The following is a 23,737-nucleotide window of genomic DNA, read 5'->3' on the forward strand; positions in this document are numbered from 1 at the left end:
CTCCGGCGTCACTCAACATGGACGCAGCCAGTTGAGCTAAAGGAAAATCTCCCCTTCGCCCGACGGCTGAGGACCCTGCTATCCACAAGGAAGGGCGGTGACGTCACCGCGCTAGTAAGCCGGCTTGCACGATCTGTAATGTGGGCCGTATGCGTTACACTCTCCCCCGCTTAATTCGCCATCCTCGGCGGAGGGCTATCCTATCCCACTGCTGACACCAATGTTTTGTTCCCGGGTTCGAGTCCCCAGCGGTGGGGGGGCCGACCTGAGGCGGCAGCGACGAGGGCGCATACCCATGTGAACCCGAGAGCACTACAGTATAAAGTGAATCTCTGTGACAGTTTCTAAAATACCAAAGTCCTGTTCGAAAATATCCTGAATTGAGGCAACTGGGTTTTCTACTTAATTAAACCCTATAAAATGAGTTGAGTCTTTTAAATTATTGCCACAGAAGTGGGGAAGACGGCGCATATCGGCGCAAGGTAGCCCAGCTTCCAAAAATCACATACAGCTAGAGATAAGTAGTGCGACTCATTAGTACGAATAGTACAGTAGTAATAATGACTTACAAGCCACAGCCACTTTACCGATGTAAGTTTGGGTCCAGTCGCATGATGACCTCCAAAGTCAAGATGAACGCACAGTCTCTTCCTTGGCAATACTTAAATATTCGTTCTATGTAATTGTTTGTTTATTGAAGAGGGTGGGGAAGCGTTTCAAATTAGACGAACACGTTTCTAGCCTACGGATGTGTTCAACGTTTCGTTCATTTAAAAGGTCTGTTCTCACACGCAGTCAGCGGAGAGAGGACGGGGCTTTTATTTTCAGAGTTTCCTGGCAGGAACTCGACATCTTAAACAGCCCCCAAACGGTCATTTTTCATTAGTTTCTCTAGTAGATAAAACTATTTTCTGCCAGTGAAGGAGTTCAATACCAATGTTGTGTTTAAGCTTTTTTTAAACGACACAATAAAGAGTTTGGGCATATGGATAACTCAACAAACAGATTACTTTCTATGGATTTTTCCAAACTCTCATGGAAAGCGCCCAAAGCATGCATTAAAGTTTTCTTATGCGTCAATCCTGAAGGTAAGTTTTTGCATGTTATTATTATTATGAGTACGATCTGCAGCATTTATTGTAGTTAAACTAGATATTAATTGTCGGTATCGGAATTTAATATATGATCATTTTAACGAAACTTTTATTGCAGCTAAATCATTTGGAAGATGTTCGTATCAGCGTTACTACATTGTTACGATTTCAGAGTATATATGAGAATGTGGTTGCATTGCCACAATAAGTAGCATTTTTAAAAAACTTGTTCTGTTGATTGTAGAAAAAAGATTTATAGAAAACCCTTTTAACATAATTATAGAAAAATATCTTTTCATTTCCTTATGTCTGATATATTCGTGCCATGACTCTCTCCTGTCCCTTTCCAGTACTGGTAATGATCGTTCATTTTTGTTACTTGTTCGTTTAGATTTCCAGGAGGAAAGGAAAGCACTCAGAGAAACTATCTACCCTAAAATAAGGGAATACTGCAGATACACCTATGGTTTGGAATTCAGGGTAACGTGTGAAATGATCTTAAATCGGGATCTTTTTTTGTAAAACAACCGCCGTCTTATTTTAATTTTAAAATTAAGGAAATTAAAAGGTTCACGTGTGATCTGCTTTAGCGGTCAATACTGGCTCACCCTCTCAGAGACATCCGTCCAGTTCAACACATTTTACTCGCAAAACCATTGTTTTCTACCGCTGATCTCAAGCACCATAATACTGTATGAAGTCTTTAATGTTTTGATGAGATTACTATTGCAACAATAGGTACTATAGGTACAGTGTTATGACGTCTAGACTACATCAAAACACATTAACTAATATTTTAAGGTGTTTTGCTGGAGGCAAAGAGAATGGAAAACGTGCGTCATTAACATCAAGCAGGAATGGCCACAGGGCCAAGCTCTCAATTATTGATGTCTGTCGCGTTTAGGGCGTAGATATTTCAGTATATTGTGACACCCTCTGAAGAGCCGAAGAGCGTTGAAGACTGGCAAAGAGGTGAGTTTGCCGACAGTGACCCCTGCAGGACAGTATCTGGCATGCAGCAGGATGGTGGAGTGTGGGCTGGAGTCTATGTGCTACCTGACCTGACAGCTAAACTATCCCCCCATATACGACCCCTCTGTCTAACATCCGAACCACGGTATTTTGAGTGAGTGGCTCCATCATCCTGCAAGCTGCAAAGGTCAAGAAGTTAAGGAGGTTGTTTCGGAGCGTGCTCTGTTATTTTGAGTGGTTTTTTTTTTTAAGATGCAAGCCAGCTGATTTAGGAAACCGGTGAATTTAAATTGAAATTGTCACGCAGCAATTTTTAAAAAATGGCTATATTCAAAGTAAATGAGAAAACCGCTGGCCTGTGCTTTGCACCCTAGTCTACACACACAAGTACCCCCCACCCCCACCCATATAGAGCGAAGCTGCAGGGTGTTCTGTCTCCAGGTCATCGACGTGTACGAAGGGCTGGATCCTCACGGCCTGTGTGATTCCAGAGCCCAGCAGGTTCGATTGGAGTTGCTGGAGGAGTGCAAGGAGAGCTCTGCTGGCCCTTTCTTCGTGGTGAATAACCATATGTCAATGATGCTTTTTATTCTAGCTATTTTATTGTTGTTGACAGTCTTTTGTTCCTGATCATGGGGAAGTGCATGTCAGATATTTGCCCTCAAACTATAGTGCTGCAGTCTTTATAGAAAAGAGAAGCATTGTTTATCCTAATGAAGTGCAAAAGCCTATTCTGTAAGTGCTGTTCTGGGAACAATTGCTTTGTAACAAAAGCCATAAAGTGTGTTTAAGGCAGCACCTAATTCAGTTGGGTATTTAACTTTTAAGACTCCATCAATCCATGTTTGAGTTTACTCGCTGTAATGGTCAAAATGCTCACTCTTACAGATCTATACCATGAAGATTGACAAAAATACGGAACTTGGTGTCCATTATCTCCTTTAATTGACCTTTTTGTACAAATGTCTTGACTTTCTTTCTGTCGGCCTGGTGGGGGCGGGGGTGCCTCTGTCAGGCTCTGATTGGGGAGCAGTATGGCCGCCCTTGCCTACCTGCACAGATTGAGGTCTCGGAGTTCCAGGAGGTCCTGCGAGTGTGCCAGCAGGCTGGCGTTAGCACACAACCCCTAGAGCGCTGGTATCGCAGAGACGAGAACGCCATTCCCCCAGCCTTCTGCCTGCTGGACAAGCAGGAAGTACTCTCCAGTCACTACTGCCAGGTTAGTTAACATCTGTTTTCTAAGGCTACGTTCAGAGCAGTTATCAAACCAACTGGATATACCATGATATTTCAAGCAGAAGAGTACTGTAGATATCTACAATACAGTAGACGTATTTAACAAGAACAGAAAATGCATCAAAGAGCTTATAAAGCTAAAAGCATTGAAGAAAGTGGCATGGATACAGGCAAGAAATTTGATGGTAAGACATTCAATGGTATACTGTACTTACCAAGTACTGTCAACCAAAACGTGGGTGACACTTGGACATCTGGGTAATACATAATAATGCAGTCATACATTCCTTCATCTGAGGGACGACGGCTTTTTTGCCTCTCAAAGGAGGTCAGTAGACTTGGCCGGGCTATGTAAAAAAAAAGAGCTCAGTGCTTTCTGTATGTGAAGAACTTAGTAGCGCTTACCATACAAAATCCATATTGATGAATGACACCGGAAGTTAGATAAGGCAAAAATAATTATTTACTCGTTTAAGGCTCAGATTAACTCAACATCTTGGCCCACCAGTCAGCTGCTGATGCTGAACTCAGTATTCGATGGCGGTGCACTCCGTGTCAAGCTTGAAATGACTATTTCTAGGTTTGGAGTATAAGAAACATCTTTAAAAAAGACTGGTACATATTTTTCTTTATGGTCCTAAATATGATTTTAATAAAAGGGAAACCTTCTCAGACAGATGAACAAGATGAACAAGCCCGACAAACAGATCAGCATGAGTGGCAGGAGGCATTCCAAGAAATGAAGATGCTATTCTTTGTCATTGTTACAAGATGCATTCAGGAAGGAACAATTACCCCAGAACAAGGGCAGAAATACTTTATCTCAGGTAAATCTTTACAATAAATGATGTGCTGAAGATTCATCTGTATAAAATGACTGTGTGTTGTGTCTGTGTATATGTTTGTTTATGTGTACAGTAGGTCTGGGTATATTTGTTTGTGTATGTGCTTAGTATGTTTATGTATTGTGTGTGTGTTATGTGTTTGTTTTCTCTCATGGAGTGCTATCTTTCAGTAATTAGAAGCTCTGAACTTAGATTACTTATATTTGTAGTACATATGCATATATTGAGCATCCAAATAAACCTATCATTCATTATAACTACAGTTCATTCACAAAGTTCTTTTTGGAGATGCACCTGAAAAAGGCTCCACAGCTGAAAAGTTGTCTCTCTTCTTTTTTTCTTATGGAATAATCCTTTACTTGTTCATTTGTGTAACTCTGTGCACTGTATTGAACTGACATTATACAAGTAAATATACTGATGGAGAAAAGAAACGCAACATTTTCTGGAATGAGAATACTACAGTTTTAGCTTATGTACTTTCACAAAAAGCTGTCAATTTGTTTTAAGCCCTCTGACCAGCAATACCACTTGTGCAGTGAGGCATTTGCAACTTGCCAATGAGGTCCAGGTGGAACAATGCCTGATCAGGTCACCTTTAAAAAGGCTTTAATTCAAAGCTTAGGTCACTACAAGAAAAAGGCCACACTTAGTCAGTTTTCTGTGCATTCCATAATGCCTCACATGTCACCAGAAGCAAGGGAGAGGGCCATTGGCATGCTGCAGGCAGGCATGTCATGTGCCAGCGTTCCCAGACACTATGGAGTAAGCCGCTCCACTGTGTCCCGACTGCAGAGAAGGTTTCAGCAGACCGGCAGGACAGATGACTGTCCAAGATCCGGTCGCCCTTGAGTGACCACAACGGAGCAGGACCAACACATCAGTCTGGTCCGTCTGAGAGATCGTTTCAGATCTGCCACCCATACTGCTGCTGAAACTGCTGGCAGTTGCCCGCATCAGTGACAGGACAGTGAGGCTACATGCTGCTGGCCTTAGAGCAAGGCGACCTATCAGAGGCCCTCTGCTCACACCTCCTAGACATCACACCCGACTGGCTTGGGCCAGACAGAGGCTGCGATGGACTCGTCAGCAGTGGCATCAGGTCCTCTTCACAGATGAGTCACTCTTCAGCCTGTTCCACGCAGATGGAAGGGCCAGAGTGTGGAGGAGGAGGTGTTGCATTTCTTTTTTCCATCAGTATACATTACGCTGGTTAATGTTTGTCATCAACAAGGTTTATCAACAGAACTTCTATTAGAATGTCACAGGCTAGTAGTGTGTCTGGAAGCAACACAAGTTGCAGATCTGCAGTGCATACTTTATAATAGGTTGCAGATGATGCCTTGTGGGATTCTCATACACAAAAGTATGTGCCTGGTCACTGGACCCTAAGTCTTAGCCTCAGGTGGTACATGTGTCCCAGTTCATCCCACAAATGTTAAGTGGTGTTTAGTTCTGGCGAGCAGAATAACCCTAGGATAACCGTCACATTCATATCTTGCAAGAAAGCCATAGTTACACAAGTAGTATGAGGACCTGTGTTGTATCACGTGTGCGAAAAACATTCAATCTATATGTTTTTATTTTTCGAAGAACATTATTTATCATGCATAAATATAGTGATGTTTTAAGTATACACTACAGAGCTACCAGCAGCTGTCATTTTGCAGATAGTTGTCCAGAGATACCTTCATAGAATGTAAATCTCCAAGACACTATTTTGCATCCAGTGTTTTATTATACCAATGGACAGCATAATGCCCTGCAGTGGCAAAATGTGCAGTCTTAATAAAAAAATGTTTCACATTACTTTGAGCGCGTGCAAACATTATTCCACAAACACTCCTGGTACTGTTTCAAAGATAAGTAACATTACACAAGAAATTGCACTTTGCAGGTGTCTCAACCAGTTAAGGTGCTCACCTGCGTGCAAGAGGAGCTCAGTAATCACGGGTTTATGTCACCAACTGACTGTGAGAAGAGGTGCACAAAAATGCACAACTGGCAATGCCAAATCACCTGGGTATAACAAAAATAACTGGCAAGTCTGAAAAACCAAAATATTATTACACATTATTACAGTATGGATAGAATGATATTGAATGTGTTTCATACAGTGTACAGCATACAATACTTCGCTGCTTTGTGTTCACAGGCACGCTAAAGTACTGGCCATATACAGTAGAATGGTTATTAATGACTTGACCCTGCTGTGCTCTTTACCAACAGCTCTTGAAAAGGAAATGCAGTTCGCTCTTGAAAACTGTTCCAAGGAGGACATTGAAAGGTGCCTCTGTTACGTCCACAAGATTTCCAACTTGACTCGACAGAGGGAGAGAGTGGTGGAACCACAGGCCGGACTCGTCAGTGACTCAGAGCTCCAGGCGTTTTGCCACAGCAACGCCAGTGCCTTGCTCTGCCAGCTGCGCGATGTCTTCCTGCCCAACTTGGTAACATCCTCTGGGCTTCAGGTGTACACCTCCACAACCACCTGTGAGCTGAGGCAGGGTTACACACCTGAGCTGCGCCAGGAGTATACTGAGGGACTCTGTGAGCAGGTTTATGCTAATATGCTGAATCTCATTGACAGGACAGTGTCCAGAAACCCAGCTCGGCTTGACACTCTCACAGAGAACTTCTTGCAGCAGCTGGACTTGTGCGACATCTATTCTAGTTTGTACAGACTTGAATGTGCAGAGGTGGAGAACATTAAAAGTTACTTTGTGCAGAAGGAGACCAAATATCCACTTGTTGTCAGCGGAGGTCCTTGTACAGGCAAAACTGTATTGCTTGCTCACTGTGCCAAGCAGGTAGGCTACTGTCATTATGTCATTGTGATAAACAGCATTATTTTATAGAGGTCATGAAAGTTTAACATGCAAATTAAAACTCCTTTATGACAAAATATTTGACAGTTCAGCTGGTTCAAATTATTTCTCAGTCCTCTACCTAATATGATATGTAATGGAGTAATTGGCCATATTGTATAATGGTTGCAGCACACACAGGGTTGGGTGGCAAATGAAGTAGGTTCCCTCATTTATGTTATATACGCATTCAAGTAATTATTATTCAACAATTTTAAAAATGTTCTCTGTTGGTCTTTTTCAGGTGGGCCTCTGGCTCAGTGACAGGAATCCTGTAGTTGTTGTTTATTTCATTCGAGGTGACAGTGACTCGTTGAAACACCTTCTATCAATGATATGCCAACAGCTGGCCGCCAGCTATGATCAGCCACTGCAGAGCTGCCTGAAACACGTCAGTCAGCTTAAAGAAGAATTTGTTAGCCTTCTCTCTGCACCCTCATCTGAGCGTCCTCTAATCCTCATCCTAGATGGACTGGATCAGATAGCAGAATCTGATAGAACTCAAAGTATTTGGTGGCTACCCAAGTTCCTCCCTCCCCATGTTAAATTTTTAATTTCCACAGCCCCAAAGAAGCTTGGCATTTTGCAGGCCCTCAAGGTTCTGTACCGTGATTCCTCTCAGTTTGTGGAATTGAGGCCAATGAACAGGAAGGATCTTTCTAAGATGCTGACAGACCTTCTTTTGTCTTCTAAGCGGAAGATCACCTCGGGACAACAGGTGTACATCAATAAAGCCCTGAACGACTGCCCTCTCGCGCTGTACGTTGAGTTACTGTACAGGCAGGTGCGTCTTTGGCGGTCTGAGTTAGAAGTTACAGAAAATTCATTAAGAAAGGGAGTCCACGATAACATTAAAGTGTTCCTAGGCCATCTTGAGGAAAAACATGGCAAAGAGCTGGTCATCAAAGCCATGTGCTACATAACCATTGCAAGGTCCGGTTTCACAGAGGCAGAACTAACTGATATCCTGTCTTCTGAAGACCATGTGCTTTCAACATTCCTTCCTGGAGACAATCTGCCCTTCAAACTGAGGCTCCCGGAATCAACTGTAGAGAAGCTTCTTCTCGATCTCAAGGGTGTTCTGGTGAGGAGGTATGTGCTGGGGTCTCAAGTGCTGTTCTGGGCTAACAGACACTTCCCAATAGTCATTCACAAGCTCTACCTTGGCTCTGATGAGAAGGTGCAGGAAATGCACAACACAGTGTCCAATTACTTTAGTGACCGCTGGGCTTATGGAAGGGCCAAGCCTTTAATCCTCAGCCACAATCAAACAGCGCAGGGCAAACCACTGTTCTCTCTTCAGGCTTCCTCAAGCACACCTGCACCAAGAATTTATATTGATAGACAGCAACCCTCCCAGCCCTGGCTCTTTAACTCTCCAAAGACTATACTGAGTAATCTAAGAAAAATTCATGAACTACCATTTCACCTGAGAGCAAGTGGCAGACTTGATGAGCTAATCAAGAGCATAATATTGACATTCGGATTCCAACAAGCAATGTTGAAAGCTGGTCACCTGAATGGCATGATATCTGAAATTGAAGAGACTTCCCTGCTTGCTTTCAATAAAGAGCTGAAACTTCTTGCTAGCATCCTAAGAAGAGCTGCCTGTTTGCTTCAGGTTACACCTGATGACCTAACAATGGTAATTCAGATTAAATTGCTTCCATTTGTGGACATTTTACCAGGTTTAGTGAATTATGCAAAGCAAATTTATCAGGAGGGATTGCAAAACTGTGGCATAAATGTTGTGCATTCATCTGTAATGAGTGTGCCTTCCACACGCTCCATGCTGTCAGCGGTTGATGTCTCCCCTGTTGCTGAAGTTTTAGAGACTCAGAGTGAAACAATAGTAATGATTCTGGAAAATGGTTCTGTCTGGGCATGGAATGAAGACTTTCCGGGGGGCTTTAAATGTATTAACTCATCAGACCTAGGGTTTACCAGTGCCAAATGTGCAGGGCAGTTTCTTTTGCTGTCCACAAAATGTAACAGGTTACTTTTGTGCAATTTGAATGACCCTACAGTTATTCAAGAAATTGATTTCCAGAGGCCTATCAGCAAATCTCCACACACTGTTCAAGGCTTTTTAGTTGTTAAAAGCAGCATTTTTGTATGGTTCAGAGGTGCAAAATATGTCTGCATATTTGACTTAAACACAGGTAAATGGCTTGGACAGCTGGACTGTCGGTATGAAGTGACATGTGTATCATGTTCCTCCAATGGAAAGTTTGCATTTTGTGGACAGCACAAAAGCACGGTCTCCATTTTTGATACCCACAATGAAGGCCGTCACCTTAGTACTTCTTCAACAAGCGTAGCAAGAGCCTCTATCCTACACGTGCTCCACTCTGAATGTGAAGACACGATGTCATGGGTTGACAGCTTTGGAAATGTATTTGTCTGGGATATAGAAACAATAACTCAAACCAGGCTATTGAAAGAGTGCTATAATCCAGAGGATCGGGAAGAAGTTTTAGGAACTGAGAATTCAGTCGAGAATAAGACTTTCTTAATCTGTAAGCAGACGCACATAGTGCTGTGGAACACCACCAGCTGGACAATATGTGATCAATTTAAAGCTCCTCGGAATAAAAGGTTTATCCAGGCTGTTCTTTCCAGCGTTTGCAGCCTTATCATTGCTTCCTTAGAAGATTGCCCTTTCCTGCTGGTGTGGAACCGAAACACCGGCCAGTGCATTCTGAGTCTAGATGCTGGCCACACCCAGGTCCTGAAGCTCGTTAAACATCAGTCGACCTTGGTGGCTGTAACAGTGAGTGGCTGCCTTACGTTCTGGGACCTGGATTTAATTTTGGGTGCCTCCTGTGTTTCCAAGACTGGAATAACTATAAAAAGAATTCTTACAGGGTCACAAGGAGAGCACATTTACACAACAGATGGCACTGAGGTCGTGTATAAGTGGGGCATGCTGTCTGGCAGCCTGGAAGGCAGTTTCTGCCATAGAAACCCAGTGGAAATCTGTTCCCTTACAGGGACTGGCAAGTATCTGGTCACTTCCGATTCCTCTGGGGACATTTATGTTTGGAAAACTGATACAGGGGAGAACCTCTACCGCATCCGTGGCTGTCATGCATCCCAGCACCTGATCACCCCAAACAGCCATTTGGTAGTGTCAATCTGTGAGCACAGCCTCTCTCGGGTATGGAACCTCAGCGATGGGCACATTGTGTGCAATGTTCATCTGTATTTGGAGAATGCAGCCATCACGCCTGAGAGCACGTTTGTTCTAGGGCTGCATGAGAGAGACCTCCTGGCTGTAAGTCTGTGGTCTGGATGTGTAAGCAAGAGGTTCTCCTGTGGTGGAGAAACAGATGTTGTGGCCTTTCAGCCATTACTTGAACATCCAGACTATGTGGTCCTCATCAACTCTTCCGGATTCATTTACACCTGGAATATTGCTAAAGAGACTATCCGTCAGCATGTCCAGGTACCTGTTGCATTTTTAAGCCAGCTGGATATATTCCAGTTGTCCTCGGATGGAAGATATGCCATTATCTCAATTGATGGGGCCACAATCAATGTCTTAGACACTCTCAATGGGACCCTGTGTTCATTAGAGGCCAAAGCCCAGGTACTGTTTGTTAGCCTAGCCCTAACTGGAAACTACATAGTCTTCATTTGTGACGCTGAACCATGCAACTGCTCCTGCGATTTCCACTCCCAGCCGGTTCTCAATGTGGTTCAAGTTTCCAATGGGGAAAATGTAGGCTCCTGCTACCTCTGCAAAAGCCCATCAGCCCTAGCTGTGTCTGACAACCTCAGCATTTTTGTGGGATTTAAGGATGGATCCCTGGGGATTTATGCCCTTGCCCATCTTTCTGCAAGCAAAGTTCTAGTCAAAAACCGCATCAGCCGGTTGGGTCAGAGACAGCCCTGCCTTTGTGAAGAGCCCAAGAGATGGCTGCCTATGGAGACCCCCAGTATCGTATGGGCGGATTCTCCTACTGTGCCCTAATACTGTTGATGGGAAGGCTGAGAACCCTAGTAGGGGACACAACTCTCAATGACAATTATGTCATTTATGGAACGAAATAAAAAAAAAACATCTCACAATTCCGTCCATCCTTTTTCAATAACCACTTTATCCTTAAAAAGACTGCAGAGATCTTGTCAGGCATGGGGCACGAGTCAGCACTGTGACAGGATGCCAGTCCATTGCAAGACACAGACATATACATGGCAGAGATGCCAATTAATCTGGACAGCATGTGTCTGAGAGGCCCCAAATATTCATGAGCAGAGCATGTCAGCAGGATATTCCCCAATCTGGTGTCAAACCCAGGACCCAAGAGTTACCCTACTACTACTGACTGTGCAGCTTACATCTCATAATTAAAACCTGAGCATTTAGTGTTACAAACACTTTCTGAGTTTTCCTTGCTTAACACCTTAATATTTGCATATTTACATCACAATAAGACAAGAATAAACACTGGACGTGACTAGGGTTTGTTCTGGTATTATCTCTAACAAGCTGAGGTACTCATTGCTTTGTTTATTTTTGCTTTTCATTGTCTCTGGATATGTGATTTTCAAAATGATGTTTTGTAATTATTCTTAAATGTTCAATTTGAAGAATAAACAGTATCTGTTCTGCTACGTCATGCTTATTTTTGGTCACAAATTCCACATTTCCATGTCAATTCGTTCGATTAGTGTTTCCATGATTGGAAACAGACTTTTAGGCTTTAGTCAAATTATTCTTCATGTCATGCTGTTTCGATAAACTCAGCAGTTCTTTTTCATTTTAATTTATTTGCATGATATGTTTGAAATATTTCTTCCATAGGATGATGGAGGAGCTCATTCAAGGTCAGCAAAAGAATTGTATTTTTCTTACATAAAACAAGTGTGTTTAAAAATGAACTTGGTTTGCATATTTTCAGCTTGCAGGTGATAAAATAGGTACAAATTAGAGCCCTTTAATACAAAGCAGTTATAACAAATTGATTATGTTCTTCTAGATCCAACAGTGTCTTTCCTTCTGTTATTTCCATATAGAGTACTACAGTATATGGATATTTTTATTTCATAGGAATGTACACTTTGCTAAACTTAATGTCTAATATTATTTCTGAGTCCTGGCAAATTGGAAAAGAACATAGAGATTTAATTTTTTCAAGATCTGAATACATGACGTTTTCATTATAAATTACCTGCTTACCTATCTATCTGTACAATGCATCACTCTACCTGATGGTGTATATATGTTTTTAACATTTTGTGTTAAATAAAATTGTTGTACATGCAGCAATTAAAATTGCATAATGTGTGAATGTATGAAGAACATTACATCTTCAGGCACAGTGTTTCATTATAAATATCGATTAAACTGCTTAGCCATAACCGTAAAACAACAGTAATGTCTGTAATTGTTACACACAACACTTGTGTTAGTTCTCAGGAGAATAGGAGAGATGGTGGCATTAATCTCTGCTCTACATGGACATGAGGGGTCTCTCTCTTCACACTCTGCTGTTAGATTACGTTATTTAACCCAACACTTCGGAAAACGTTGTTCTGATCTACTGAATCTTACCGGCTATGGAGGGTGAAGGGGGGTGGTACAGTGTCATTCTAACGTCGCTTCAGATTATATACAATATTAACCTGGCACTATTGCAAATTTGTATCAAGGTGAGAATTTGTTTTACACACAATTCAGTGTGCGCTATAAAAATATCACGGATTGAAATCTCTTAAACACTACAACTCCCACAAGCCTCTCGATACTATGAACGGAAGAATGGATTCTTTAAATTGACTTCCGCCGGAAGCGATTTCCCTTTCCTTTCAGCGGCACGAAGCAAGATGGCGGCGCAGATCTCTAAGAAGAGGAAGGTAGGAGAATTATTTCTCATAAAAACTTGTACAGAAAAGCTTGCTCTAGAGAAATGTCCCCATGTTTTTGTGTGGAGCATTCTTGAAAATGTTTTGATGTGCTTGATTTTCTGCTGAGATGTGTACTGATGAAGGATTGCTGTAGATGGGGCCGGACTGTTCTACTGATTCCAAGTAACATGGCAGACCGCTTATGTGTCGGTCGTAGCTTGTATCTTGCTGTAGTTTCAATTAGATGTGTAATTATTCCATTAAATCCGCGGAACATTGTGAATTCCAGAGCGTAGAACTATGAACTTGTTAATTTGAGTGTTTTTTCTGTGTATTGACAGGCTTGTTAACCGTTTTGGCCTACTTCGTCAAATTTCCTGACTTCGTTAGTGCATCAGGACTAGAAAAATGACTCTCGTGCTATTTCTCTTGTATTTATCAGGTCAACAGGGAGTCTAAATTCGATGTCTTTATATCATTTAACTTCTTGACGTGTTAAATAATTATTTACCGGAGTATGTGCACGTCAGTTACCTTGAATTGTTATTAATAATAGGAATTGCATAGGTCGAGCCATGTGAAGTGTGTACATACAGGGGCAAGGAGGGTAAGGAAAAACTATGAAGCGTAGATGTTCATTTGATGGGGATGGGGGTGGCGGTATTGCTTTGCAAAGCAGGAAAGGAGCCTGAATTTCGAGCGTGCACAAATGTGTGAGAGGACATGTCGTGTTCAGTTTGTTGCAGACGGCATCTTTAAAGCTGAGCTGAATGAGTTCCTGACTCGCGAGCTTGCGGAGGATGGCTACTCCGGAGTGGAGGTGCGCGTCACCCCCACCAGAACAGAGATCATCATCCTCGCCACACGGTGAGACTCCACACACAATCACACGCCTCCCGGGAGCCTGGCATATAGCAGTCACTGTCAGAACTCCAGGGAGCTGTCAGTTAAAAACTTGAGGTCACAATTAGGAATTGGACATTGAAGTAGATTATTTTAGTAGTTCAGGTGGGCAGCTGCGTCATCGTGCATAGGAACAAGTAATAGGTTTATTCCATGCTGAAAAAAAGAAGAAAGAAACACAACGTTTTGGCAGTGGAGCCTTCTTCAGGTGTGAGAAAGACAAGGCAGTAAGCCACATTACCTTTGCTACTGCCTTGTCTTTCTCACACCTGAAGAAGGCTCCATGGCCAAAATGTTTTGTTTCTTTCTTTCAGCATGGAATAAACCTATTACTTGTAGATTATTTTAGGCCCTGTACACCGTGCACTGCACAAAAAAAAACACTTGTAACCTCATTTTGTGCATCTCTGAAAATTATTATATCAAAAAGATTTTTACAAGACCTTCTACTGGGCTCTTGTTAGAAGATGTTGAATTGGCATCCTGTCTGAAAGGAACTGTTCAATCTGCATCTTATTCCTGTAATCTTCCTGAGATTAGGGTCTTATAAATGTAGTTTCTGAAGGTTTTGTCTAAAAAGACTGTTGTGGACATGTTTTTGTACATGATTTGACCAGCATATGCAAACTCCATGTACATTACAGAAGCATTTGTAGTTCTGAAAGTTGTGGAGTGATTTCTGCTTCAAGAGGACGTGCTTCTCCTGGTTTGCAGTTGAGTCATGTTTGTGTTTTATTTGAAGTTTGGAAACCTGAGTTCTCACCTGTGAGTGTTTTCTTCCAGGACGCAGAACGTGCTTGGTGAGAAAGGCCGCCGCATTCGTGAGCTGACCGCTGTTGTTCAGAAGAGATTTGGATTCCCAGAGAACAGTGTTGAGGTGAGCTTTAAAAGCTTCCTTTAAGAAGAGGGGAAATTTACAGCAGCTGACCATTGGTTCATAGTGTTCTGTGTCATAAGGCATTCTGGTGACATACAGCACTTGAAGTTGATGCAGTTGAAGCCTCAGTGTATTTTACTGAAGGGTCAGAACCAGGATCCCTGTTTCAAAGTTTTATTATGGCAGCAGAGTTGTCTGTCTAATTTAAATCTAAGTTATATTAAAGCAGTGTGGGTCAATATATTTTCTTAATCGGCAAGCAGTGGTTATTGTCAGAAGTGTGTTTGGAGTATGATGATCTAGACAAACTTCATGCTGAGACACTGGACTGTGCAGTAATAGTAGTTTCACTCTCTCTCAAGCTTTATGCCGAGAAGGTTGCCACCAGGGGTCTGTGTGCCATCGCTCAGGCCGAGTCCTTGCGCTACAAGCTGCTGGGGGGGCTGGCAGTGCGTAGGTAAGTTTCTCATCAGAAGTTGCTGTCCCTTTGGGTCACTTAATGAACCTTGTGTGTCTGTTCATACAGAAGTTAAGTAAAAAAATATGCTTGCTCATAGTTTGTAAATATACAACATCAACTTTCATAGCAACCTGGAATTTAAGGCAGTGTTTCAAAGATAATTCTACCTATATTAATCTTTCAAGCTCTTGCATGAATGAATGGCACGTGCCCAATATTTGCAGTGTTAGACATTTTTAAAATCTATACACATTGTATTTTAGTTGACTGGTTCCCAACACTTCCTGGAAGAACACTGTCTTCTGTTTTTGCAGTGGTGGAATTCTTAACTTGCAGGCTAATTGTTTTTCTACATGGGACATATCTTTATATGGGGGGAAAAGGGTTTATGATTGTTGACGACCTTTGGCTAGATTTCATGTGCGTCTCCTAAACTGTTACCTGATTAGAACAACTTTCAACCAGTAAGAGTTGTTCAGTCAGAAATAATAGCAAGCAGTAGTCAACAGTAACTTTGAACCAGGGGGGGTTAACTAATTGAGACTGCCTGGAGACAGTTTAAATAAGCAAGTAGATCAATTAAGTCATCAGCACCGGAGACTTATAGTTCAGCCGAAATCAAAACCAGCAGACAACATCTTCCTTCAGGACCAGGCTTGGGAACCACTGGTTTAGTACTTTGCTGTTCCTTCAGTGATGATACGATGACGAGTCTGAACAGGACCCATCCTGTCTCTGGTGTCCTGGCTGGGGGCCACGTTCTGTGTCCCTCTGTTCAGGGCCCTGAGCAGAGTGTCCTCATTGTTTGATGACATAGAGGCATTTGTCTGAGAAGGATCTTCTAATTAGAATAAATACATACACATGAACATAGCCTTAAAATGATAAGGTGAAATTGTTTAATTACAGGCTCAATTATGCGATTGGATCCTTTAGAATAAGAATCCACGCCTTTTCTTACATAAATCCATGGGAGTAAATTAGATGAGGTTTTGCTTTATGCTTGCTACATTGTGTAAAAAAAAAAACTTTTAACATATTACATTTTTTAATAGAAAACAAGCTCAGTTGTGTTGACTGGGTTTATTTCCTAAGACTTACAGCCAGCTGACTGCACGAAGAGCTGCTGGGCTTGTAAACTACTGCCTTATGTGGCAAATCCTTTGTCTCACGCTGGTGTAAAGCCGCAAAGGCTTTTTTTTTCTTAGACTACTGTAGGTTAGATATAAGTTTAACTTGGATTTGAAGGCTTTTCACTTGTGCACTTGAATGCTGTGTATAGCTGTTTACAATGAGTTTAAGCAGGAAGCGGCTTCAGCATGGCTAGGCTGCAAAGGAGCAAGTAAAAGTATATTCTGTGCTGAAAAGAAACAAGGTTTCAGGTGCCTGTTTACAATGAGGTTCTGCTACGTCTGTTTTTGGCACATGTGATGGGCACAGACCAGGAATTTCTGTTAAAAATGTAAGCAGTGCATTAAAATGCAATGTATTATCTCATTGTACGGATGTTGGGAACTTCATATGGGCACTTACTCAGGTCATTGAATCATATTGGTAATCCTTTTCCTTTGATTTTTTTTAAGTGCTCTTTAGGCAGGTTGCTAACTTTCTAACTTCTAACTGCTGCAATCTTGAAAGAAAGCAGTTAGAGTGCATTTGAAGTCCTAAGCCCCCTTGTGTTCCAGAGCCTGCTACGGTGTGCTGCGGTTCATCATGGAGAGTGGTGCAAAGGGCTGTGAGGTGGTGGTGTCTGGGAAGCTCAGAGGCCAGAGAGCCAAGTCCATGAAGTTTGTCGATGGGCTGATGATCCACAGTGGTGACCCTGTCAACTACTACGTTGACACAGCTGTCCGCCACGTCCTGCTTAGACAGGGTATGTACAGCAGTAGATCTTGCCATCTAATGTAGTTGACCCGTAGTACGGTCAAGTCTATTCTCTAGTCATTAGTTTGCTATGCTTATGATTTCTTCCCTGGCTTTATGCATGTCAGTGATATTCTGTTAGACGCCACCCTGGGCTGGGGCCAGTCCCTTCAGTGATGATACGATGACGAGTCTGAACAGGACACAGCCTGTCTCTGGTGTTCTGACTCCGGGCCACGTTCTGTGTCCTTGAGTTCAGGCGCCTAGGCAGAGTGTCCTTACTGTTTGATGACATAGAGGCATTTGTCTGAGAAGGGCTTGAAGTTTGTCACAAGATTCTGTTTTATTTGTAAAAGGCAATTTGTATTTCTGGCTCTTGCATGCAGCAGCAGGTACCACACTTCTCTTGAGAGCATCATCCAAACCAGTGTCCCAGGGACACTGTGCATGTTTGGGATGATTAAAACCAAGTTCTTGACTGCTTGGTCATTAAGTATCACATGGGATCATTTTAAAAACTAGAGCATTAACCCGACTGTCCTTGCTAAATTCTGATCTGGAATATACACTGACACCCCCCTTTAATTCAATTAGTGAAGCAATTCCTCATTTCTCCCAATCTGTGATGTGGGCTGCTGTTGCCGTGCTTTGCCCAGGTGGTGCTGCAGTCCAGAGATGGTTAAAAGGGGTCCCTACCTGTGGGAAATGGAACGAACTTTGATTTATTTTCCCCCCTTAGATAACTTAGTAATATTAAAACCTGGAAAACTACTTTGAAGAAAAATGAATAATGAAATATGCACTTTACACTGCTGTAAAAACCTCAGGTTTGATGTGCATGTGGAAATGATGCTTTTACCTAGTGTATCTCATTCATGGACAGTATGTTAAAAAATATTGAAACATGCTTTGTACGTAGTAATTTTGAAATGTAGCTTTAGAGAAAAAACATAAATCTATTAAATCTTACTGAAAGGTATGTTTAATTACATCAAATATGATAGTTTTTTATTGGGAATTATGCTGTGTGCGTTTTGGGTTACCAGAAACACCTGTTTCCTGTTGTTTCCTGCTAACATGCTCTGCATTGTATATCCCCCACCATGTTCATTCTCCTCTGAGTGACCTGTTACCTGTACTCTCTGTCTCCAGGTGTGCTGGGTATCAAGGTCAAGATCATGTTGCCTTGGGATCCCACCGGCAAGATCGGCCCCAAGAAGCCCCTTCCCGACCACGTCAGCATCGTGGAGCCCAAGGATGAGGTCCTGCCTACCACCCCCATTTCTGAGCAGAAGGGTGCCAAGCCCGAGGCCCCCGTTATGCCTCAGGCGGGTCCTGTTGCCACAGCATAAAGGTAAGAAGGGTCATGATCTGGGCCTCAAGTTTTACCTCCTGCACTCCTGCAACGCATCTTTTCTGCAAACTCTTGGAAGTGTTGAAGTTATGTGCTGAATGGCCTTTGCCCCTTAAATATTGCACCTTCACCTGCCTCTGAACTTGGTGTCAGGGGTCCATGTGTATACGCCCCTTGCTGGCGACTTTTTAGTGAACTCCCTTCAGTGATGATACGATGACGAGTCCGAATAGGACCCATCCTGTCTCTTGTGTCCTGGCTGGGGGCCACGTTCTGTGTCCCCGAGTGCAGGGCCCTGAGCAGAGTGTCCTTATTGTTTGATGACATAGAGGCATTTGTCTGAGAAGGGTCTTGACAATTCATTATTACCTATTGCCTTAAGTGCACCAGCATCTTTAGGGTGTTTGGCTTGTTTCGAGTTGCTGCCTTATCCAATATTATTACACTCTGTAATATCGATTTGTCACTCATAGTTTTTTTTATTCCTTTGCAGGTATCCACTGACATCTGGAGATGGAAGTTTGTGGACAATTTCTGTAAAAATTTCAATAAAACAGTAAAAGACATGTCCCAGGTTCTGTCTTTTGTTGTGGGGTAGTATAAGAAAACTGTGCTTTAGTCATTCGGTGGCACAGAAGTGGTGGTGTTTTTTGTTAAGGAATGGGGTGACATTTATAACATTTTTTAAGGTGGCTAAATATAAAAGCTACATGATGCAAATGTAACAGATGTAAAGTAAATTGGTCATAACTTTTTGTACTCGTGCTACATACTTGCTGTTAATTTACCACTTCATTCAGCTGGAACAAGTATTTTGAGAGGAGATTCTGGGTGTCGGAAAAAGAACTGGTGGGGCATTTTTTCAGTGAGGCCTGCAGCAAACCCCTGCTGACCGGTTTTGCTCTGAACCTTCATCTCCTTCACACACTGAGCTCTGCTGGGATGCCTCTGTGCAGAACTGGCATTGTTTGGGTCTCTGTTTCTTAAATGAGATGCAGGTCCTGTACATTACAGGGCTCATTTGAAGTTGAATGATAAATGCTAAATCCTTCTGAAAAATCGATATGTTCCTCACAAAATTACTTGGGGGGGGCTGAGCCCGACAGTATTTGGTGCCAAAAGAAAGATACTGAGGTTGGAGATGTGACAAAGCAAGCTCTTATGCATAGAACAATATAGTGGTCTTGTATGGATGTTGAAATAGTTATACCAAATACGCACGGAAATAACACTAGTGATTTTTAAATGTATTAGTGAAAAGCCATTTATGTAGGCTGTATGGAAACACTTCTGACTGGGGATACAATATATGGCATGTGTGTCCACTGACTACGTGTATCGTCTTGAGTAAGGGAAGGAAGAATGCACTTACTGGCCTGTTATCCAGGTCATTAAAAAGTGAAACCACTGTTCCCGGGGTTTTCTTGACAAACACGAGCAAGTGATTCAGCTTTCAGTATCTAGGCGTTGGCATAAATACCCCATGATACGAAGTGAAAACTATCAGCTCATTGATTTGCTCAAACCCAGTGTAAATATCTTATGAGAGGTTATAGTGTTAGTTGATCTGTATCTGCACAATACGCCCTTTTGCAAATAGTTTGTTACAACTAAATTACGGCTTTGTAAAAATATTTCGTGACGAGTTAGTCCCGGACGACTTAGTGAAAATGATGCTTTTTTTTAACTTCAGTTCACAATTATCCTTCACTCGGTACATCACCCTAAATTCATTATGAATATTTTAAAAGGGCAAGAACAGCGAAGTATGTCGCTTTTAATCCAGATAAACTAGAATCAAAATTACTTACACCAAATATATTTAATATATTTGATCATACAAAAATATTTCATGACACGCGTACCTAAATGTTTTTTAGATAAATGCGTACTTTGAAACCATATGTTAGCTGGCCTGGTATTTTAATAATTGACGTTCAGAAGTAACTACTGAGTACGTAGTTTTAAGATTTAGAGCCTCTAACTGCGTTACTTTCAGCGAAGAAATAGGAACTGTTTTTTTCTTTGTTTTCAAGTTGGTAAAGGTTTATTAACTCTACCCTGATTCTGTATATTGATATTTTAACAGTAAAGCGCTGGTTCTTTAAATGTTCGACAACGTGGTTAATTTTCGAGGAGTGGTTTCGGCAAAAGTTTGTAGACCACACCCTCCTCGGTGAAGCTATAATCCCCTTGTCCTAAAGGAACTCCGGAATCAAGTAGAAGACAGGTTCATGTAGTCGCAGTTCGACATAAAAAAATGAATCAATCCGAATATAAATCTCCAGGAAAGCAATGTACCACCAATTTGCAGTTGGTAAGTTTTGAACAGAATGGTTCGTATTTAGACCAGGTTATTTTTGGAAGAATTGATAGAACAATGCTAGTTTACCGTTTGTTGTCTCGGGAATGTTAATGCTCAGTTTAGGAACACAGGAAATTTGTAGGTACTAAGAAACAACCGTCTTTTCCCCTTGTTGTACGGAGACGTCTCGTACTACAATAACTTTCAAAACTTAACATGAAAACATACTTAACATACGGTTTTTTTTTAAAACAAAATCAATTAGATACTTGCGTCTTTTTTCCCGGTTTCACTAACCAGTTTTTACAAGTTAGAAAAATAAGTTTTATATGTGTGAACAGCGCTCGCGTAAAGAAATGAAAGTGTATCGCTGGTAAGAGACGTCGCACTGTGACTTTTCTCTTTTTTGCGTCATTCATCAAATTACAGGGTATGTATGTCGTAGTAACTAGTGCGACTTTGCAATGTATGCTGCTCGTCTCGCAGTCTCAGTTTGTGGGACTCCCCTCGCATTTGTTTTTTAAATTGGGCCCTCTGAGGTGATTAATAGCATAAATTGCTTTACTGATTTAGTACGTGGAGAAATTGTGTTGGAAGGCGCTTTGCATGATATGTATTAGTACTTTTGATATTTGCATACTCTTACAGTACAAGTGCGTTTTTTTTATATTGACCCGATTTGTACCCTAATAAAACTGGGCCGTGTTTCAGCAGCTCCCAAGTGAAAGGGGAATATGTTGCATAACCTATGGTTTACCGAGACAACCTAAAGAAGAACAGAACAAATAAGAATGTTGAGATGACTAAGAGCTCGAGCTCCTATCCAATAATTAACTCGGGTTGAATTACATACAGGTAACTAAATATACCCACCTTAGTTTTACATATTATTCTTTCCCTGGAATTTTGTCAGTAAACGAATGCATGTATAAGTGTATGAGAGAGACTTGAATGTAAATCAATTTAATACTTTGGTACTACACAGACTAGATTTTTGTTTCAGATTGTCCAAGTTGGTCTTGAATTGGATAAAAAAAAAAAAAAAAATACATGCTTTTACCAGCCCCGGTGTGTAGAAGGGGCACCTGTCCTTATTTTGTTTTCCTCTTTCTTCTGGATTCCCAGCATTCACCCGTTGTGCAGCTCAACGTTGGTGGCCGGCTGTACAGCACATCGCTGGGCACCCTGCGGAGGTTCCCCAGCTCGAAGCTGGCCGAGATGTTTAACGGGCAGCCCAAGCTCAGGACGGACGCCGAGGGACGCTACTTCATTGACCGCGATGGGACGCACTTCAGACACGTCCTGGAGTTCCTCCGCACCCAGCGGCTGCCCACCGAGAACGTGCCGGAAGTCTACAAGGAAGCCCTCTTCTACGACATCCAGCCCTTAGCCAAGCAGCTGGAGGACTCGCCGCAGATATTTGGGGAGGTGGTGGGCAGGCAGCAGTTCCTGGCCAGGGTGCCCAACTACCGGGAGAACCTGGAGGTGATCATCAGGATAGCGCGGGCGGAGGCCATGGCCGCTCGCCACTCCAGCGTCATCGTGAGCGTCTTGAGGACGGAGGAGGACTCTGCGCGGTACAACGACGCCATCAACAGCCTGGATGCCGATAAAGAATCGGTGGTGAGGTTCGGCCCTTGGAAAGCATCGCCTACCGCCATGGACCTGCTGGACTGTGTCAAAATGGACATCGAGGCCAAAGGCTACAAGATCAGTTACCAACAGCACGTTGCGGACAAGGGATTCCGTTTCAAAAGCTACGACTTCTTCTACAAATTCATATTCACTTGGTGGTAGTGCCAGCTACCAATATTAGCCTCAATATTAGCCTCTTGATGAATTCTTGGCACCTGAGTTGCTTTTGCAGATCACCTTGTTGGTCTGGCCTTCGAAGAACAAGTTGAACTATTTTCTGTTCAGGTTAAGCCTGGATAGTGGCTGAAATTTAACTTGCCCCTGGACGTCCGGATCAGCATTTTAGCAGAAAAGGAAAAAGCAAAAACAAGACTGAGTAACAAGGAGAAATTTGTCAACTCATGTTTTTGCATTTCTTTATTGGTTCATCATGTGATGTTACCAAAAAATCAATTTGCTTAGTCTATGGATTTCAACATTTGGATGATTGACAGCTTACTTTTCCCTCTTCTTTGACTTATCTCCTACTCCGAGTTCTGGACAACCTCTTCTTCTTGCAGGGAGTTGTTTTAAAGAAGTAGTTTCTATAGAAGGGAACAAATGACTTTTTTTCTATTGACTGTGATTGTTGTCTATATGATTGTTGTAGAGCTATATTATGTTAATGTTCTATGTTTAATCAGTGACAAATTATTAATTGTGAAATGAGTGTATATAAACATAAAGACTAGATATTTTTTTACAAGATTCTTTTCTTTGTCCTTTGAATAAAATCAACAGAAACTCTTAGTCAGTTGCCATTTGTCTTTATCTGGAAAGTTGTAATGGTCGTTTTTTTTTTTTAATGCAGTACAATAAATGTGTTCAGAAAGAGTACGAAAATCGATCTGTTGCCTTGAACAGAAAATGACCCGGGTAGCTTAGCGCCTGTACAGAATGCATTTGCATTTTAATACAAACCAGGATGTCATAAATTGGGTCAATTTTGACACCCCCCATTGGTGAAGAGTCTATATCCGTGCCTCTGATAGATGTCACAACCACTCACCGCTCAAGATGACATGACTTAAGGGAATTGCTCTCTTGTACTATACATCTCTGGCCGCTTGACAGAAAAAAAGACTAAAGTGACCACCATAGCCCAACCTGCCACTGAACCAACTTCATCACTTCAAGCCATTGCCAGACTGAGAGAGACTACGTCAGCAGCCATATCACCCTGCAACTCACAACTGGCAACCCACTGAAGCTAAGTAGGTGTGAGCCTGGTCAGTATCTGGATGAGAGACCTCCTGGGAAAAACTAAGGTTGCTGCTGGAAGAGGTGTTAGTGGGGCCAGCAGGGGGCGCTCACCCTGCGGTCCATGTGGGTCCTAATGCCCCAGTATAGTGACGGGGACACTATACTGTAAACAGGCGCCGTCCTTCGGATGAGACGTAAAACCGAGGTCCTGACTCTCTGTGGTCATTAAAA

At 42.2% G+C, this 23,737-nt stretch overlaps 3 protein-coding genes and 3 non-coding genes across 8 annotated transcripts; all 6 read left to right on the plus strand.

The window, feature by feature from the left end:
- The first annotated feature begins 574 nt into the window (after nt 1-574).
- On the plus strand, nt 575-11,634 carry LOC148658129 (NACHT and WD repeat domain-containing protein 2). 3 transcript variants are annotated; one of them, XM_088639137.1, is made up of 7 exons: nt 575-1,088; nt 1,486-1,574; nt 2,508-2,624; nt 3,082-3,289; nt 3,989-4,129; nt 6,377-6,957; nt 7,259-11,634. In XM_088639137.1, the coding sequence occupies exons 1-7, from the start codon at nt 986-988 to the stop codon at nt 10,988-10,990; spliced, it is 4,971 nt and encodes a 1,656-aa protein (XP_088495263.1). In that variant the 5' UTR covers nt 575-985; the 3' UTR covers nt 10,991-11,634. The 3 variants fall into 3 exon arrangements, with proteins under 3 accessions (XP_088495263.1, XP_088495262.1, XP_088495264.1); XM_088639136.1 differs by having other exon boundaries at nt 576-1,088; nt 3,082-3,285; nt 3,976-4,129; XM_088639138.1 differs by lacking the exon at nt 7,259-11,634 and having other exon boundaries at nt 584-1,088; nt 3,082-3,285; nt 3,976-4,129; nt 6,377-7,054.
- A 1,084-nt stretch (nt 11,635-12,718) lies between these two features.
- On the plus strand, nt 12,719-18,890 carry rps3 (ribosomal protein S3). The gene is made up of 7 exons (XM_088639139.1): nt 12,719-12,876; nt 13,604-13,734; nt 14,554-14,647; nt 15,010-15,104; nt 16,793-16,980; nt 18,123-18,324; nt 18,818-18,890. Exons 1-6 carry the CDS (start codon nt 12,847-12,849, stop codon nt 18,320-18,322), a joined length of 738 nt encoding a protein of 245 aa, XP_088495265.1. The 5' UTR covers nt 12,719-12,846; the 3' UTR covers nt 18,323-18,324; nt 18,818-18,890.
- Nucleotides 15,796-15,943, plus strand: LOC148658131 (small nucleolar RNA SNORD15). Its single transcript, XR_015940650.1, has one exon. It is a non-coding gene; the product is annotated as a small nucleolar RNA SNORD15 (small nucleolar RNA).
- Nucleotides 17,139-17,286, plus strand: LOC148658132 (small nucleolar RNA SNORD15). Its single transcript, XR_015940652.1, has one exon. It is a non-coding gene; the product is annotated as a small nucleolar RNA SNORD15 (small nucleolar RNA).
- LOC148658133 (small nucleolar RNA SNORD15) lies at nt 18,525-18,672 on the plus strand. The gene has a single exon (XR_015940651.1). It is a non-coding gene; the product is annotated as a small nucleolar RNA SNORD15 (small nucleolar RNA).
- A 1,499-nt stretch (nt 18,891-20,389) lies between the features above and the next one.
- kctd14 (potassium channel tetramerization domain containing 14) lies at nt 20,390-23,053 on the plus strand. Its single transcript, XM_088639140.1, has 2 exons — nt 20,390-20,641; nt 21,755-23,053. The coding sequence occupies exons 1-2, from the start codon at nt 20,585-20,587 to the stop codon at nt 22,424-22,426; spliced, it is 729 nt and encodes a 242-aa protein (XP_088495266.1). The 5' UTR covers nt 20,390-20,584; the 3' UTR covers nt 22,427-23,053.
- Nucleotides 23,054-23,737: the final 684 nt, after the last annotated feature.

Source organism: Lepisosteus platostomus, chromosome 7 (genome assembly GCF_059453375.1).
Source record: "Lepisosteus platostomus isolate fLepPlt1 chromosome 7, fLepPlt1.hap1, whole genome shotgun sequence".
In the NCBI taxonomy this organism is placed as follows: Eukaryota; Metazoa; Chordata; class Actinopteri; order Semionotiformes; family Lepisosteidae; genus Lepisosteus; species Lepisosteus platostomus.

Bases quoted from the DNA above. Each gene is read 5' to 3' on its own strand.
- kctd14 (XM_088639140.1), top strand. From the start codon at position 20,585: ATGAATCAATCCGAATATAAATCTCCAGGAAAGCAATGTACCACCAAT. The intron at 20,642-21,754 runs GTAAGTTTTGAA...CTGGATTCCCAG, and splicing joins GTACCACCAATTTGCAGTTG to CATTCACCCGTTGTGCAGCT.
- rps3 (XM_088639139.1), top strand. From the start codon at position 12,847: ATGGCGGCGCAGATCTCTAAGAAGAGGAAG. The intron at 12,877-13,603 runs GTAGGAGAATTA...TGTCGTGTTCAG, and splicing joins AGATCTCTAAGAAGAGGAAG to TTTGTTGCAGACGGCATCTT. The intron at 14,648-15,009 runs GTGAGCTTTAAA...CTCTCTCTCAAG, and splicing joins TCCCAGAGAACAGTGTTGAG to CTTTATGCCGAGAAGGTTGC.
- LOC148658129 (XM_088639136.1), top strand. From the start codon at position 986: ATGGATAACTCAACAAACAGATTACTTTCTATGGATTTTTCCAAACTC. The intron at 1,575-2,507 runs GTAACGTGTGAA...TTCTGTCTCCAG, and splicing joins CCTATGGTTTGGAATTCAGG to GTCATCGACGTGTACGAAGG. The intron at 2,625-3,081 runs GTGAATAACCAT...TGCCTCTGTCAG, and splicing joins CTGCTGGCCCTTTCTTCGTG to GCTCTGATTGGGGAGCAGTA.